Source organism: Cetorhinus maximus, chromosome 26 (assembly GCF_964194155.1).
Source record: "Cetorhinus maximus chromosome 26, sCetMax3.hap1.1, whole genome shotgun sequence".
In the NCBI taxonomy this organism is placed as follows: Eukaryota; Metazoa; Chordata; class Chondrichthyes; order Lamniformes; family Cetorhinidae; genus Cetorhinus; species Cetorhinus maximus.
In genome coordinates this window covers 9,619,738-9,634,299 of record NC_135904.1, presented here as the reverse complement: position 1 = coordinate 9,634,299, position 14,562 = coordinate 9,619,738, and the positions used below count along the sequence as shown (strand labels likewise).

The following is a 14,562-nucleotide window of genomic DNA, read 5'->3' as shown; positions in this document are numbered from 1 at the left end:
ACACCACCAGAGTAAGGGGATACAGATATGATTCCACAACCATTCAGTTCCCAACCTTAGCTGAACTGCATTGCAAAAAGTGCAAAGCAGAGGTCAGATACCTCCCAACTTGAAAAAGGGAATGGTTAGAGAAACAATCATCCCTGCCCCACTGCCAGTTGCCTTCTAGCAAAGTAGAGGCTGTAGAAAAGGTTGCCTTTTTTGGCCTTTTGGCCACAGGCAGGATGTGGTTCAGTGATAACTTGGAGGGAAATTACAGTGAGCAAATAAGCTTACAATGTAATATTATTGGAACATCAGTGGGCTTCTCTTTCTTGAAATTTACATATTCACCTGTTTCCCCTCCTCTTTCAGTTCATCAGACACTGTGGAAACCAACCTCCAGTCTTCCTTTCCTGCTGCAATGTTTTTATCTTAAAACTCTGGTTTGACATACCTAGCCGCTGCTTCCCTATCTCACCTTCTCTCCCACTCTTCAACTTGAGTGGTGGCTAGGATTGCTGCCCATTCAGTTTTGTATCAGTTCAGTCAGCCAGAATTTTCTAAAATAGTAGTCCATCTCCTATGGTGTTGCACATCGGCAGTCAAAACTAAGTGTAATTTACAGGTGATGTGAGGTTAGAGGACAGGGCCATCATTGTACCTGGTTGGACAAGTGTAATTCAGTCCACACTTTCAAATCATACACTTTATCCTTTTTAACTTCCATGATAAATTCCCATGTCCACACAATAATAATAGCAGCTGTGCTCCTAGTGGGAGGAAGACGTATTTACAGCTAGTTTCCATTTTAACTGCAGACATTAAAAATTATAATGTAAACACCTGAAATGAAGTCCATGCAGGTGAAAGATTTTTGATTATGTAAATATAAACAGAACACAAAAAGTCTTATCATTTTAAAATAGGAGTCCCTTTTCCACTGCCTCTCTGTGCCATACGAAGGATTCTTTCTGAAAGTTTTAATGATGTTTTCATCACCATTAAGGCAAAGATCACAGGGTTGTTTTGCTTAGATGGTTAGAATGCAGTCCTTGATGGTTTTGAAAGTGTGGGTTAAGCCCCTGTACTGGCCGTGGTAGTTCATGGGGCCAGCCTTTTCTACTTTCTCTGTTATGATATCATGGCATCATGGAAAGTCTGCTAGAGATAGAGATGTGTGGACAGTTGTGATTAACAATCCCAGGGCAACCAAAGACGCTTCATGAAGGGAGCGAAAACAAAGATTAGAACTTCAGGCTCAACCTCATAATCAGTCCTTTCCCTGTCTAATGCTCTGACTGTGTTTTTGGAGCTGGGTGGAGAATAGGGGGTTTTCTACATTTTGTACTGCAGCCTTTAGTGAGCCAAAGAAAACCATTGGAAGCTAGTTTTGCAATTAAATGAAAGGAAAATGTATGCACGATCTTTTCAGCCACAGAGTGTTCCGTCTGCATCAGCATCACGCACAGTGAATTATATAAATCTGTTATCAGTGGGTAGGGCAAGCCAAAGCAGCCTTGATTTGAAAGTAAATTTATGAGAGTGGTTGAGTCACCACATACTGAACAAAAAATGTTTCATTGCAGAGTCGTGCAGCGGAGTATCTAAATGTAATCAATAGACAAGTTTTGACTCTTCCTGCAGTGGAATACAGAAATATGCCAGCTGATCACACTTTAGCAGTGTAAGTAATGCAGGTCACACTGTTAATCCCAACCCAATTCCTTGTCATTATTTAGTAATTTAAAAGCAATGTTACTCCTTACTGAAAGTATTTCCTGCATTTTATTGTGAAAAAATGAACAGGTAAGGTTCTGCAAATACTCAACAGGTCAGCCAACATCTGTGGAGAGAAACAGTGTCAATGTTTCAGGTTGATAACCTTTCATCAGAACTGAAGAGAGACAGAAATTTAATAGGTTTTTATTTCAGATTTCCAGTATTTGCAGTATTTTGTTTTTGTATTAGTAGGTAAAATTCTGGCCTGACATAACCTATGGAGAGGCATGTAAGGTTGAGTCTCCCTACCTGATAGACACCATAAAATCAGAGCATCCCCGTGCATCCAGGAGAGACACTATTGAAACTAACAGGAGCCAGGATACAGGACAGACTTGAGAACTGAACAACTGTTCTTCTTTATAAAATGAGGGAGTACATTTAATGAAGAATTCAATACTCCCTCTAGACTCATTTCTCTACAAATGAGAGATTACTTGTCACTGAACTTATATTCTGATGAGGTCATCAACCCAAAACATTAATTCTACATTTTTCTCTCCACAGATGCTGCTCAACTTGCTCAGTGTTTCTAATATTTGCTTGCTTTTATTTCAGATTTTCCACATCGGCAGTATTTTGTTCTTTGTTACTTGAAACTGTCAGCTTGTTGCAGGCAGTTAATGCGGGTATTCCTTTGAAATATAATGATGTTGAGGAGGTGGGGGTTTGTGATTATGGTTAAATAAGTAAATTACTGTCTCCGTGTATTAGTGTAGAGGAAAATCCCATTTACGGAATGTTTATTGATCTCAAGGGAGAGGCTCAGAGTGAAGAGGGTATGATATCCAGGGGTTTGTTGGCTCCAAGATGACCAAAAATATGCCATGAGTTACCTGTTCTGTACAGTGATCATTGCTGTTATGTGTGGCCTAAGGGAATGACGGGATCAAATTTCACCTTAGATGCCGCACCCATCCCAATGCTTGAATAGCCTTTTTATATTTAGTGTACGTACGTGACCCACACAGGTAGAATGGTCACTTGTGTTAAGGACTCTTAGTATCTGACAATGAACACAACCATGAGTCAGTGCCTTCAGGAGAGGAAGAAATTGAACTGAAAAAAAATCAAGCGATTTATAGCTGACGAGAAGTTTCAGAAGTTCAATATTGCAACCTGAACAAATGGATAGAATTCAAAGATAAATGTACAGCTTCAGAGGTCCGTGTATTACATGGAGCCTGCAAATCCCAGTGCTTGATTGTACACCCTAATTATTCTGATGCACATACAAGGAAGTACTTCATAGTAGAAACCATTCCTTGCCACAAAAACCATAATGAATTGGTGCTTTTATATCTTTTTTCATTTAGTCCAGTTCCACTGGCTATCAGTAAACCGATCAAGAGGCCTGTTGTTTACCCATCTTTGAGTAAAAAGCACCACGGTATCCAGTTATGGAATGCACCTCAACATATCTCACCTGGAACACAGGTAAGTTCATTATCTATCATGTACTTACTGGTTTTATTTTAATATAAATATATCAGAAATACCTACAGGTTTTCCATCTTTTTCCAAGAATGGTATCAAGTTAAGAGTCATTTGTCCAGTTATATTATTAGTCAATTAGATGTGCTTGAATGCTGAAGATGTATGCACCCTTCAGGGTAATGCCCTAAAGCTGATAGAGAAAGAAAGAGATATCTGTGTTCTAGTAAACAGATCTATAGAGTTTCATGACCAATGCTGGAGCAAATAGGGTGCTGGAGCGTTTATAGGACAAAGCACCACAAGGCAAAGTGTGCTATTTTGTCCTTGTGCAAGACATTGGTTAGGCTTGAGTTAGAATACTATGTTAGTTTTGGCACATGGTGAGTGACAGTGAGTCTTTGGAAAGGGAGCATAGTTTGGAGGCACTATAATATTGTTCCTCTGACCCATGCTCCCTTTGAACATGGCTTGCTGCTAGGGGCATGGCATCCATGAATTTACTGTGATGAGAAGGTGGTTGGATAAGGTTGCTCTCCTAAAAAAATTGGCCTTATGATTTCTTCTGTTTCTAGAAATTTGTTTACCCTATAACCTCATAAATTTGTGAAATTTGTCTTGACAAGGTTTTCTTTGAAATGTTATTGAAAATTATTTACTTTTATTCACCAATGAGCTGCTCACTGATTCTCAATTTGGATTCCATTCAGACAATTTGGCTTAAGGCATTATTTCAGCCTTGGTCAAACTATGGACACAAGTTGAATTCCTGATGCGAGGTGAGCATCACTGCCTTTGAGATCAAGGCTGTATTTTACTGACTGTGGCACCAAGGAGCCCTAGTAAATTATGTGGATCAGAGAGAAAATACCCCAGTTGCAGGATGTATATCTGCACAAAGGTCATAGCTATTGGAGGCCACTCATCCTAGCCCTAGGACATTGCTGCAGGGGTTCCTCAGGGCAGTCCCAGCCCCTACTATCTTTAGCTGTATCGTGATTGGCCTTCGCATTCATCATAAGGTCAGAAGTGGGGTTGTTTATAGATGATTTCACAATGTTGAATACCATTTGCAATTCCTCAGATAATGAAGCAATCTGTGCCCACATGCAGCAAGATCTGAATAACATCCAGACATGTGACAAATGAATTCACACCACACTAGTGGTAACAGAATCCAAAGCAGTTGGTGAAGTCAAAACCAAGACACAATGCTTTTTTTTGTACTAAGAGATTGACTTTGTTCTGTCTTATACCTTCTCCTCCCACATCCAAGTATCCCAGCTGTCCCCTATTTATTTGTGATCAAAGTACTTAATTAAACAATGCCCTTCACCTGTGTATCTTAACAATATAAACAATTAATAAACTATTAACAACAAGTGCCAAGCAATGACCACCTCTAACAAGAATGTGTCTAACCACTTCCCCATAACACTCAGTTGCATAAACATCAGAGCCCCTCAGTAGAAAAACTCTAAGGGTCAGCTCTGACCAAATCTTAACTGGATCAGCCACATAAATGCTGCAGCTACTGGAGTAGGTATTTTGCCTCCATGAGGGCAACTATGGATGGTGAATAAATTCTGGCCTTGTCAGCAATGCCCACATCCCAAGAAAGAATGTTAAAAGAAATCTTCCTTCATTTCTTGGAAGTGCCAACCTATGCTGGACTACAAGTTCAGTGCCACTCAATGCCCTGTGGTATCTCATTTTTCTTCAAGTGTGTAACTAGATAATGGGTATCATTACTGTATTCAAAGATGAGATTGAACCTGATGTCAGTTTGAGCTGTGCTTTCCAAACAGGGTCAATGGATAGTGCAGGAACTTTTATATTCCCCTTCCCTGACCTATACACCCAGTAAAACATGCACAACAGGGTAGTTCCAGGTTCAGACGCTGGTTTGTGCTGATCTCAACATGGGTGACAATTGGACACATGATTCTGGACACTGGATGAGGGCAGAATTGAGCTTGGGAATGATGCACCATGTTCAAATATCCTGTCAATGTCCTGGTGTAAGCAACACATAAGAAATGACAACTTGGTGAGGTACTGAAGGGTTGCTAGTGTATCCCAGCATGAGTCCGCATCTTTTGGAGAGCAGAGTAAATTAAGGAGAACAGGTAAACTAAGCAAACCATGCTGCTTTGCAGTAGAGTCAAAGTCATTCCGTCTGTGCAGGCCAGAAATGATTTGCATTAATTTTAGCAGCAGCATCATTATATTTATATCTATGCAGTATGAAGACCAACAATAACATTAATTGCTCATTTCTACATGTGGAAAAAGCTGTTAAAAGATATTTCTGAAAACTCGGATGAGCAGAATCTATATTAAAGTGACTGATTTTGCCCAATTGTATTAAACATCAAACCTACACATCTACATATTACTGCACAGTTTTAGCTACTTACCTACTTGAAAATGCAATAAGAAAAATTGAATTTCCCGTCTGAACCAGTCATTTATAGCTTATTAGCATATGTTAGTGTTCACAGACTCTAAAAGGCTTTAGGTTGTTTTACCAGCACGAAATTACATCATTTGGCAGCAATAGAAAACGAGTCATATTTTTGCCTCCAAGCTATTAGTTTATTTCATAACACACATCTGAAACAAGGTTGGAGTGAAAATGTAATCATGCTACCTTATTGTACTGTAAATACAGGTCTGTGCAGTCATGTATGGCACAATTTGATTCCTTATATATTCACCAAAGGAAGGTTGGGTGTGATAGATTAGTGCACTTTGTTATAATAATAGAAAGGAAGGACTGTAATTCCATGTTTATTCTGGTGTTATTTGAAGGTGTTTATTATGTTTATGTGTGCACAGAGAGAGCTCATTTCTGTTTCTGTTTGCTGGTACATATCCTCCTTCCTCTTCGCCTTCAAATTTATCCCTTTGCTGACCTTAGTTTACGCACCTCCTTCCCCAGAGAGTACAGCACACTCCTCATTTGCAGACCTCTGCAGCCAGTTACCAGCAAATGCATAACAGCAGTGTGGTGAGCATTTTGTCTTATTCCCCAAAGGGAAAAAGGTGTGTGTAAAGATATACTAAAAAAAAACCTCTCTCTTAGCCTCTGCTCAACACATGCAGCATGGATTGGGTCAGAAACAGCGACTCACATTTACTTAGTATCTTCCAAATGATGAACATCTCAAGGAGCTTTGCAATGGGGAGTGGTGGGTGCCGAACAGAAATAGATGAAAAATTAAAGGAAGTGAGTGCAAGTATGCAGGTTTCAAGAAGACTTTTGATGGTGGGGACAGAGAGAGAGATGGCACAATGAAGAGGTGTTTAGCAAGAGAATTCCAGACTGTGTGGGATGTGGTGGCTGAGGTTCTGGGGAGAATATGGGCTTGAGCTGATGTGTCTCTGCTTTTGTGCCACATGATGATATCTTGGAAGGATCATCAAATGAGGCAATATGGGTAGAAGTAAAAAACACAAAAGGGGAAAACAAACTGTTGGGTGTGTACTATAGGCCCCCAAACAGTCAGGGAGAGATAGACTATGAAATATGTAATCAAATTTCAGAGAAATGTAAGAATAATAAGGCAGTAATACTAGGGGATTTTAACTACCCAAATATTAACTGGGATAGTTTTATTGTGCAAGGTAGGGAGGGAGCAAAATTCTTAAGTTGCATCCAGGAGAATCTTTTTAGTCAGTATATAGAAAGCCCAACAAGGGAGGGGGCAGTCCTGGACCTAATAATCGGAAATGAGCCTGGGCAGGTGGAAGGCATATCAGTAGGGGAGAATTTTGGAGATAGTGACCATATCTCAGTTAGATTTAGGATAGTTATGGAAAAGGATACGGTTGGGCCGGGAATAAAAGTTCTAAACTAGGGAAAGGCTAATTTTGCTAAGATGTGATACGATTTGGCCCAAAAAGTGGACTGAGAGCAGCTACTTGCAGATTAAACTGTGTCAGAGCAGTGGGAGGTCAAAGAGGAAATAGCGAGAGTACAGGTCAAATATGTTCCCGTAAAGACAAAGGGGGAGACCAAGTCTAGAGAACCCTGGATGTCAAGGGACATAAAGGTTAGGATTAAGAAAAAAAGAGAAGCTTATAAGAACATAAGAATATAAGAACTAGGAGCAGGAGTAGGCAATTCAGCCCCTCGAGCCTGCCCCTGATCTCATTTCAGCCTCAACTCCAATTTCCCGTCCTCTCCCCATAACTTTTCAACCCGTTACTAACTAAAAATCTGTCTATCTCCTCCTTAAATTTATTCAGCGTCCTGACATCCACTGCACTCTGAGGTAGTGAATTCCACAGATTCACAACCCTTTGAGAAAAGTAATTCCTCCTTATCCCTGATTTATATCTACCACCCCTTAGCCTAAAACTATTGCCTCTCATTCTAGAATGCCCCACAAGTGCAGAGGAGATTTACCAGGATGCTGCCTGGGCTGGAGGGTCTGAGCTATGCGCAAAGATTGGATAGGCTGGGGTTGTTTTCCTTGGAGCAGCGAAAGTTGAGAGGGGACCTGATAGAGGCGTATAAGATTATGAGGGGTATAGATAGGGTGGATAGGAAGGCACTTTTTCCATTAGTAGAGGGGTCAATAGCCAAGGGGCATAGATTTTAGGTAAGAGGTAAAAGGTTAAGAGGGGAGTTGAGGAGAAATGTTTTCACCCAGAGAGTGGTGGGAGTCTGGAACTCACTGCCTTAAACTCTTGTAACATTTAAGAAGTATTTAAATATTCACCTGCATTGCCATAGCCTCCAGGGCTATGGGCCAAGTGCTGGAAAATGGGATTGGTGTAGTCAGATCTTTGTTGCCTGGCACAGACATGATGGGCTGAATGGCCTCCTTCTGTGCTGTAAATGTCTATGAGTCTATGCTACATGACTGGCTATCCCATGTAAGTCAATTTGAATTTCCTCCATTCTTAAACTGCACAACACCATTCAGTTTCTTTGGTAACCATCCCCCACAAAAATTGCAGATATTGCTATTGCCCTTTTCTACATAGCTGTTTGGCATAAATGTAGATAGCCAAATAATCACTTCTTAGGTCTTGCATGGAAGCCAGGTTACACTATCTGCAGAGTGGCTTTTTCCATGAGTTCAGACAGCATCACGCTGAGGGAAGTAATTTCCTCACCTGAGGCAGGCTGATGACAAATGGAGGAAAAATAAGTATTGGACACAATGCATACAAGAGCTACAAGACTGATCAGTCAGGTTAGAGGCTTTATGCATGAAGAAAAGCTGGAGAAACTTGGGACTTTGAGCCTTGATGGGGAGGTGGCTTAACAGTGACCTTGTAGATTACCGATTGTAAAATTGTAAACATTATGGAAAGGTAAATCTGGAAGAAAATTTTAATTAAATTGCAAGAGTACAACAAGGACCACAACATCAAGTTAGTAGAATACAAAATTTGGACTGATTTGAAGCAATTCTTCAGACGCAACAAGGATTACTACGTGGAATGGACTACTGACAGAGAAGCAATGGTAAAATCCCTGGAATCATTTCAGAATCAGTTGGATGCTGCAATGGGGAACTTTTGGGCTGGATGAGCCAAAATGGGCTGAATAGCTGCAATTTTCTTGTGACCATTCCCGCCTAGTCTTGTGCACCTTCTAGTGACTAATTTCAGCTCAACAGATTATCTACCTGCCCTAGAAGCAGGGAATGGAACAAACCCACCACCATCTGTTGACAGGGTAACCTGGCTGCTGCACAAGAGATGTCATTGCTTAATACATCATATTGTGCCAGCCAAAAGACAATGAAAGTTGGTATCAGAGCAACCAAAAGGATACTTGGCGAAGTTGGAAGTGGCAAGTTGTGGTAACGATACCAAGATTTTTTAGCTGTGTTGGGAGCCAGTTTGGAATGGAATAGGCCACTAAAAAATTTTGCAGGGCAGATTCAGGTGGATTCCCAAGATATGATAAGACGCGAACACATAATTTAGGTTGACGCTTCAGTATAATACTGAGGGAATACTGCACTGCTGGAGATGCCATCTTTTGACCCTTTCAGGTGAATATAAGAGATCCCACTGCACATTTTGAAGAAGAGCAGGGGAGCTCTCCTGCTGCCCTGGCCAATATTTATATCTCAACCGACTTCTAAAAGATATGACCTGGTCATTTACTTCATTGCTATTCATGGGAGCTTTCTGTGCACAAATTGGCTGCTATTTTTCCTACATTGCAACAGTAAATGCACCATAAAAAGTGCTCAATTGCAGGTAAAGCGATTTGAGTGTTCTGAGGTCTGACAGTTATTGTATAAATGCAAGTCGCACTTTTAAATTACTACTTTGCATCTGCTTTCACTACAGAAGACAATACTTACTTTCCAGTAACATATCGTACAACTGACACTCAAGTTCAGAGTGTCAAAGTGAACATGATATAATTCTGGATAGAATAAGGGGTCTTAAAATGGTTGGGCTGCTGGTCCTGACAGCATTCACTCGGGTGCTCAGAGAAGTGGAAACTGAGCTCAGCAAGCCTCTTTATTAAACATTTAACAGCTCACTAGTGCCTGGAATTGTTTTCATAGACTGGAAGATGACCCATGTGGTGCCAGTACTCAAAAAGGGCAAAAGTCAGAACCAGAGAATTGCAGGCCCATTAGCTTGACCTCCGTTGTAGGCAAGTTGCTGGAAGGGATCATTAGAGATACATGGTAGGATCGCCTTGATAGCAAAGAGGTTACTCGAGACTCTCAACATGGCTTCTGGAAAATGTGTTCACATGTCACCAACCTCACTGAATTTTTTGAGGAAGTTGATCGATGTATTTAACTTATTTGACATTGTATAACCTTGATTTTCAACAAAGTGCTGCATAATAGGCTGCTTCATAAAATAGAATCCTGTGGAATTAGCAGGTGGATTTGAGGTTGCATAAGGAATTGGTTGCATTCTGGTAGATAAAAGCTTGTTATTAATAGCGGTAGTTCTGCCTGGGGAGCAGTTACTAGTGGAGTCCCACAGGGACTGACATTTGAGCTGCTGCTGTTTACTTTCTTTATCAATGATCTGCATGACAACATTGCATGCACTTTCTGCAAATCTTTAGTTGATGTAAAAATGCATGTGGGTGTTAGAAACTTAGGTGAGAAAAATAAATTACAGCAGATCTAGATACAAGGGGGGAATGGGATGGCAATTGGCAGATGTAATTTAATGAAGTGTTCTCATGGGTAGGACAAATGCCAACCATGTATATATCAAATTTAAGGCTGTTGAGATAGGTGAACGATTTAGGTATGCAGGAAGACCTGAAGGATCCTGACCAGCTCTGCGAGGCTATTGCAAAAGCAAATAGAGTGTTGGATTGTATTGCCAGGTAATTGAATACAAAACAAGAAATATCAGAGAGAAATTCTTTGGTGCAAGCTGCAACACCCCTTTTGTAATTTCAGGACGTCTCAGTGTGCTTTACAGCCAATGAAGTACTTTTGAAGTCGAGTCACTGTTGTAATGTAGGAAAGGCTAAGAAAGCTGGGCCTTTTCATGGTAGACTTTGAGGAGTTTTTAAAATAATGAAAGGATTAGATTTGGTCCATGTGGATAGGTTATAGGGTAAATCAGTTGAAAATTTCAGAACTGCAATTGATAGATTTTTGCTATGCATAGGTAGTAAGGATTACAGAACCATGGTGGATAGATGGAGTTATGATACAGATTAACTACTAGCTGATTGAGGGACTGAATGACCTACACTGTCCCTATATTCCTATTTGGGTTAGAAAGGTTAGGACCAGAAACATGCATGTAAATTAAATAAGTGTAGAACTAGGTTAGATGTAAGGAGATGTTTCTTTACACAGAGTATTCAGCCTGTGTGGGAAAAAAAAGGTTACTGGCCTGTGCAGTGAGTGCTGATTCACTGCAGTTGTTTGAAAGGGATCTGCACAAGTTCCAAACTATGGCTGACTTCAGTGTCTATAGAAGGTCAGAGGGGTATTGAGGAATATGTCTCTCGGTCACCATACTTTCCTGGAACTTGTTTGATCACCTCCAGGTGTCATAAAGGAATTTCACCGAGTTTCTTGCTTTAAATTATCCAGGGTTTTTAAATTCGTTTTGCTTCTCTTTGGGGATTGTTTAATGGGGGTGACGAATAGGAGTCATGCTGTGCATAACCTTCACTGTGTCAGTAGGGGAAAGGCTTGATGGACCAGCTGGCCCTTTCTTGTCCATGATTTATGTTAGTTTGTGTGATGTAACATGAACATAAATTGAAAAGTAAAGTGGCATAGGACAGAAACAGAAGTGAAAGCTTTCCTAGAGAAAAATAAATCAACTGTATTCATATCTAAACTTTTTTATATCTAACCACTGTTGGATTATTTAGAAGCAAAGAAGACTTCTTGTGTACATATATTTGAATAAATAAACTAAATCTTATCTGTTTACTAGCACAAGCACGGCATTGATATGAGGATTTTGCGTGATCCCTCCAACCCAAAGAACAGAAATTTTTTACATGAGAACTATGGGATTCAGCTTCCTCTTATTAAGAGTGAAATGCCTGAAGTAAGTACAGTAATTCCTTTCAATGTTGTGATATTTGATAATAATGGGAAGGCTAACAGTAATTTGAGCACGCCAATTAATTGGTTTTTTGGGCTTGAGTTTTTTTCACTTGACATCCAAGAAGATTGGGCAACGGGTTGAATAAGTCCCATTCTGTAAGAGGTGTAGTAGTCTTCAGAGGAAAGTATGTTCAAATTACTGTAATGGACATCAGCCCGTAGCTGGTACAAAACATTTTTTTTATTAGATTGGATTGGTGGTCTCAGCATTCAGAATGATGCTGATCTCCAGGCATTATAATGGCCATCACTAAGAGTGGCTTGGTAGCACCACTACTGACTGAGCTGGCCGAGTCCTAAAGGACATAGCTGCTAGACTGGGTCTGCAGCAGGTGGTGAGGGAACCAACGAGAGGGAAAAATCTACTTGACTTTATCGCAGATGCATCTGTCCATGACAGTATTGGTAAGAGTGACCACTGCACAGTCTTTGTGGAGATGAAGTCCTGCCTTCACATTGAGGACACCCTCCATTGTTACATGTGGCACTGTGCTAAATGGGATAGATTTCGAACAGATCTAGCAACTCAAAAATTGGGCATCCATGAGGCGCTGTAGACCATCAGCAGCAGCAGAATTGTGTACAGCCACAATCTGTAACCTCATGACCCGGCATAACCCCCCACTCTACCATTACCATCATGCCAGTGGATCAATGAAGAGTGCAGGAGGGCATGCCAGAAGCAGCACCAGGCATACCTAAAAATGAGGTGTTAACCTGGTGAAGCTACAAGACAGAACTACTTGCATGTCAAACAGCGTAAGCAGCATGTAATGGACAGAAATAAACAATCCCACAACCAACAGATCAGATCTTAGCTCTACAATACTGCTATATCCAGTCATGAATGGTGGTGGACAATTAAACAACTAACTGAAGGAGCAGGTTCCACAAATATCCCCATCCTCAATGATGAGGGTGCCCAGCACATCAGTGCAAAACAGAAGGTTGAAGCATTTGCAACCATCTTCAGCCAGAAGTGCCAAGTGGATGATCCATCTCGGCCTCCTGAGGTTCCCAGCATCACAGAACACAGTCACAGCTAATTCGATTCACTCCACGTGATATCAAGAAAGGGTTGAAGGCAAAGGTTATGAGCCCTGACAACATCCCGGCAATAGTACTGAAGACTTATGCTCCAGAACTAGCCACGACCCTAGCCAAGCTGTCCCAGTACAGCTACAACACTGGCACTTACCCAACAATGTGGAAAATTGCCCAGTCAACAAAAAACGGGACAAATCCAACCCAGCCAATTACCACCCCATCAGACTGCTATCGATCATCAGCAAAGTGATGGAAGGGGTTATCAACAGTGCTATCAAGTGGCACTTGCTCAGAAATAACCCGCTTACTGGCCCTCAGTTTGGGTTCCACCAGAGCCACTCAGCTCCTGACCTGATTACAGCCTTGGTCCAAACGTGGACAAAAGAGCTGAACTCGTGGCGAGAGTGACTGCCCTTGACATCAAAGCAGCATTTGACCAAGTGTGGCATCAAAGAACCCTAGCAAAACTGGAGTCAATGGGAATCAGGGAGAAAACTGTCCACTGGTTGAAGCACATAGGAAGATGGTTGTGGTTGTTGGAGGTCAATCATCTCAGTCCCAGGACATCACTGCAAGAGTTCCTCTAGGCCCAATCCTCTTCAGCTGCTTCATTAATAACCTTCCCTCCATCATAAGATCATAAGTGGAGATGTTCACTGCTGATTGCACAATGTTCAGGACCATTCATGACTCCCCAGATACTGAAGCAACCGGCGTCCATAAGCAGCAAGACCTGGACAATATTCAGGCTTGGGCTTATAAATGGCAAGTTACATTCGCGTCACACAAGTGCCAGGCAATGACCATCTCTAACAAGAGAGAATCCAACCATCTCCCCTTGACATTCCATGGTATTACCGTCGCTGAATCCCCCACTATCAACAACCTGGGAGTTACCATTGACTGGAAATTGAACTGGACCAGCCATATAAATACTGTGGCTACAAGAGCAGGTCAGAGGCTGGGAATTCTGCCAGGAGTAAATTCTGCCAGGAGTAATTCACCTCCTGACTCCCCAAAGCATGTCCACAATCTACAAGGCACACTCCGGAGTGTGATAGAATACTCTCCAATTACCTGGATGAGTGCGGTTCCAACAACACTCAAGAAGCTTAACAGCATCCAGGACAAAGCAACCCACTTGATTGACACCCCATCCACCTACAACATTCACTCCCTCCACACCGACGCCTGGTGGCAGCGGTGTGTACCATCTACAAGATGCACTGCAGCAACTCACCAAGGCTCCTTTGACTGCACCTTCCAAACCCGTGACCTCTACCACCTAGAAGGACAAGGGCAACAGATGCATGGGAACACCACCACCTGCAAGTTCCCCTCAAGCCGCACACCATCTTGACTTGGAGTTTTATCACCATTCCTTTACTGTCACTCGGTCAAAATCCTGGAACTCCCTTTCTGACAACACTGTGGATGTACCTACATCACGTGGACTGCAGCAGTTCAAGAAGGCAGCTCACCACCACCTTCTCAAGGGACATTTGGGATGGGCAATGAATGTTGGCCTAGCCAATGATGCCCACATCTCGTGAAAGAACAATTAAAAAACGAGAGCTCTCAAGTCTGTAGTGAGTTAACCAATCCCGTCTGGTGATGCAATTAGCATCAGTAACCCATTCTAGGGAAAGGGTTCCTGTTCTTCATTGTTATGCCAGGGATTTCTGCACCTTGGAAAAGATACCAAAGTCCAGTGTGCCTGTTTGTGGAA

General features: G+C 41.6%; 1 protein-coding gene across 2 annotated transcripts in view; it reads left to right on the top strand.

Annotated features, from left to right (window-relative positions):
* The window catches only part of iqch (IQ motif containing H), a 148,116-nt gene that overhangs the window by 13,180 nt on the left and 120,374 nt on the right, over window positions 1–14,562 (top strand). For both annotated transcript variants that reach the window (XM_078530083.1, XM_078530082.1), the window contains exons 3-5: window positions 1,569–1,666; window positions 3,078–3,198; window positions 11,611–11,727. In XM_078530083.1, the coding sequence (XP_078386209.1) occupies window positions 1,569–1,666; window positions 3,078–3,198; window positions 11,611–11,727 (336 nt within the window). The remainder of the gene's footprint in view (window positions 1–1,568; window positions 1,667–3,077; window positions 3,199–11,610; window positions 11,728–14,562) is intronic.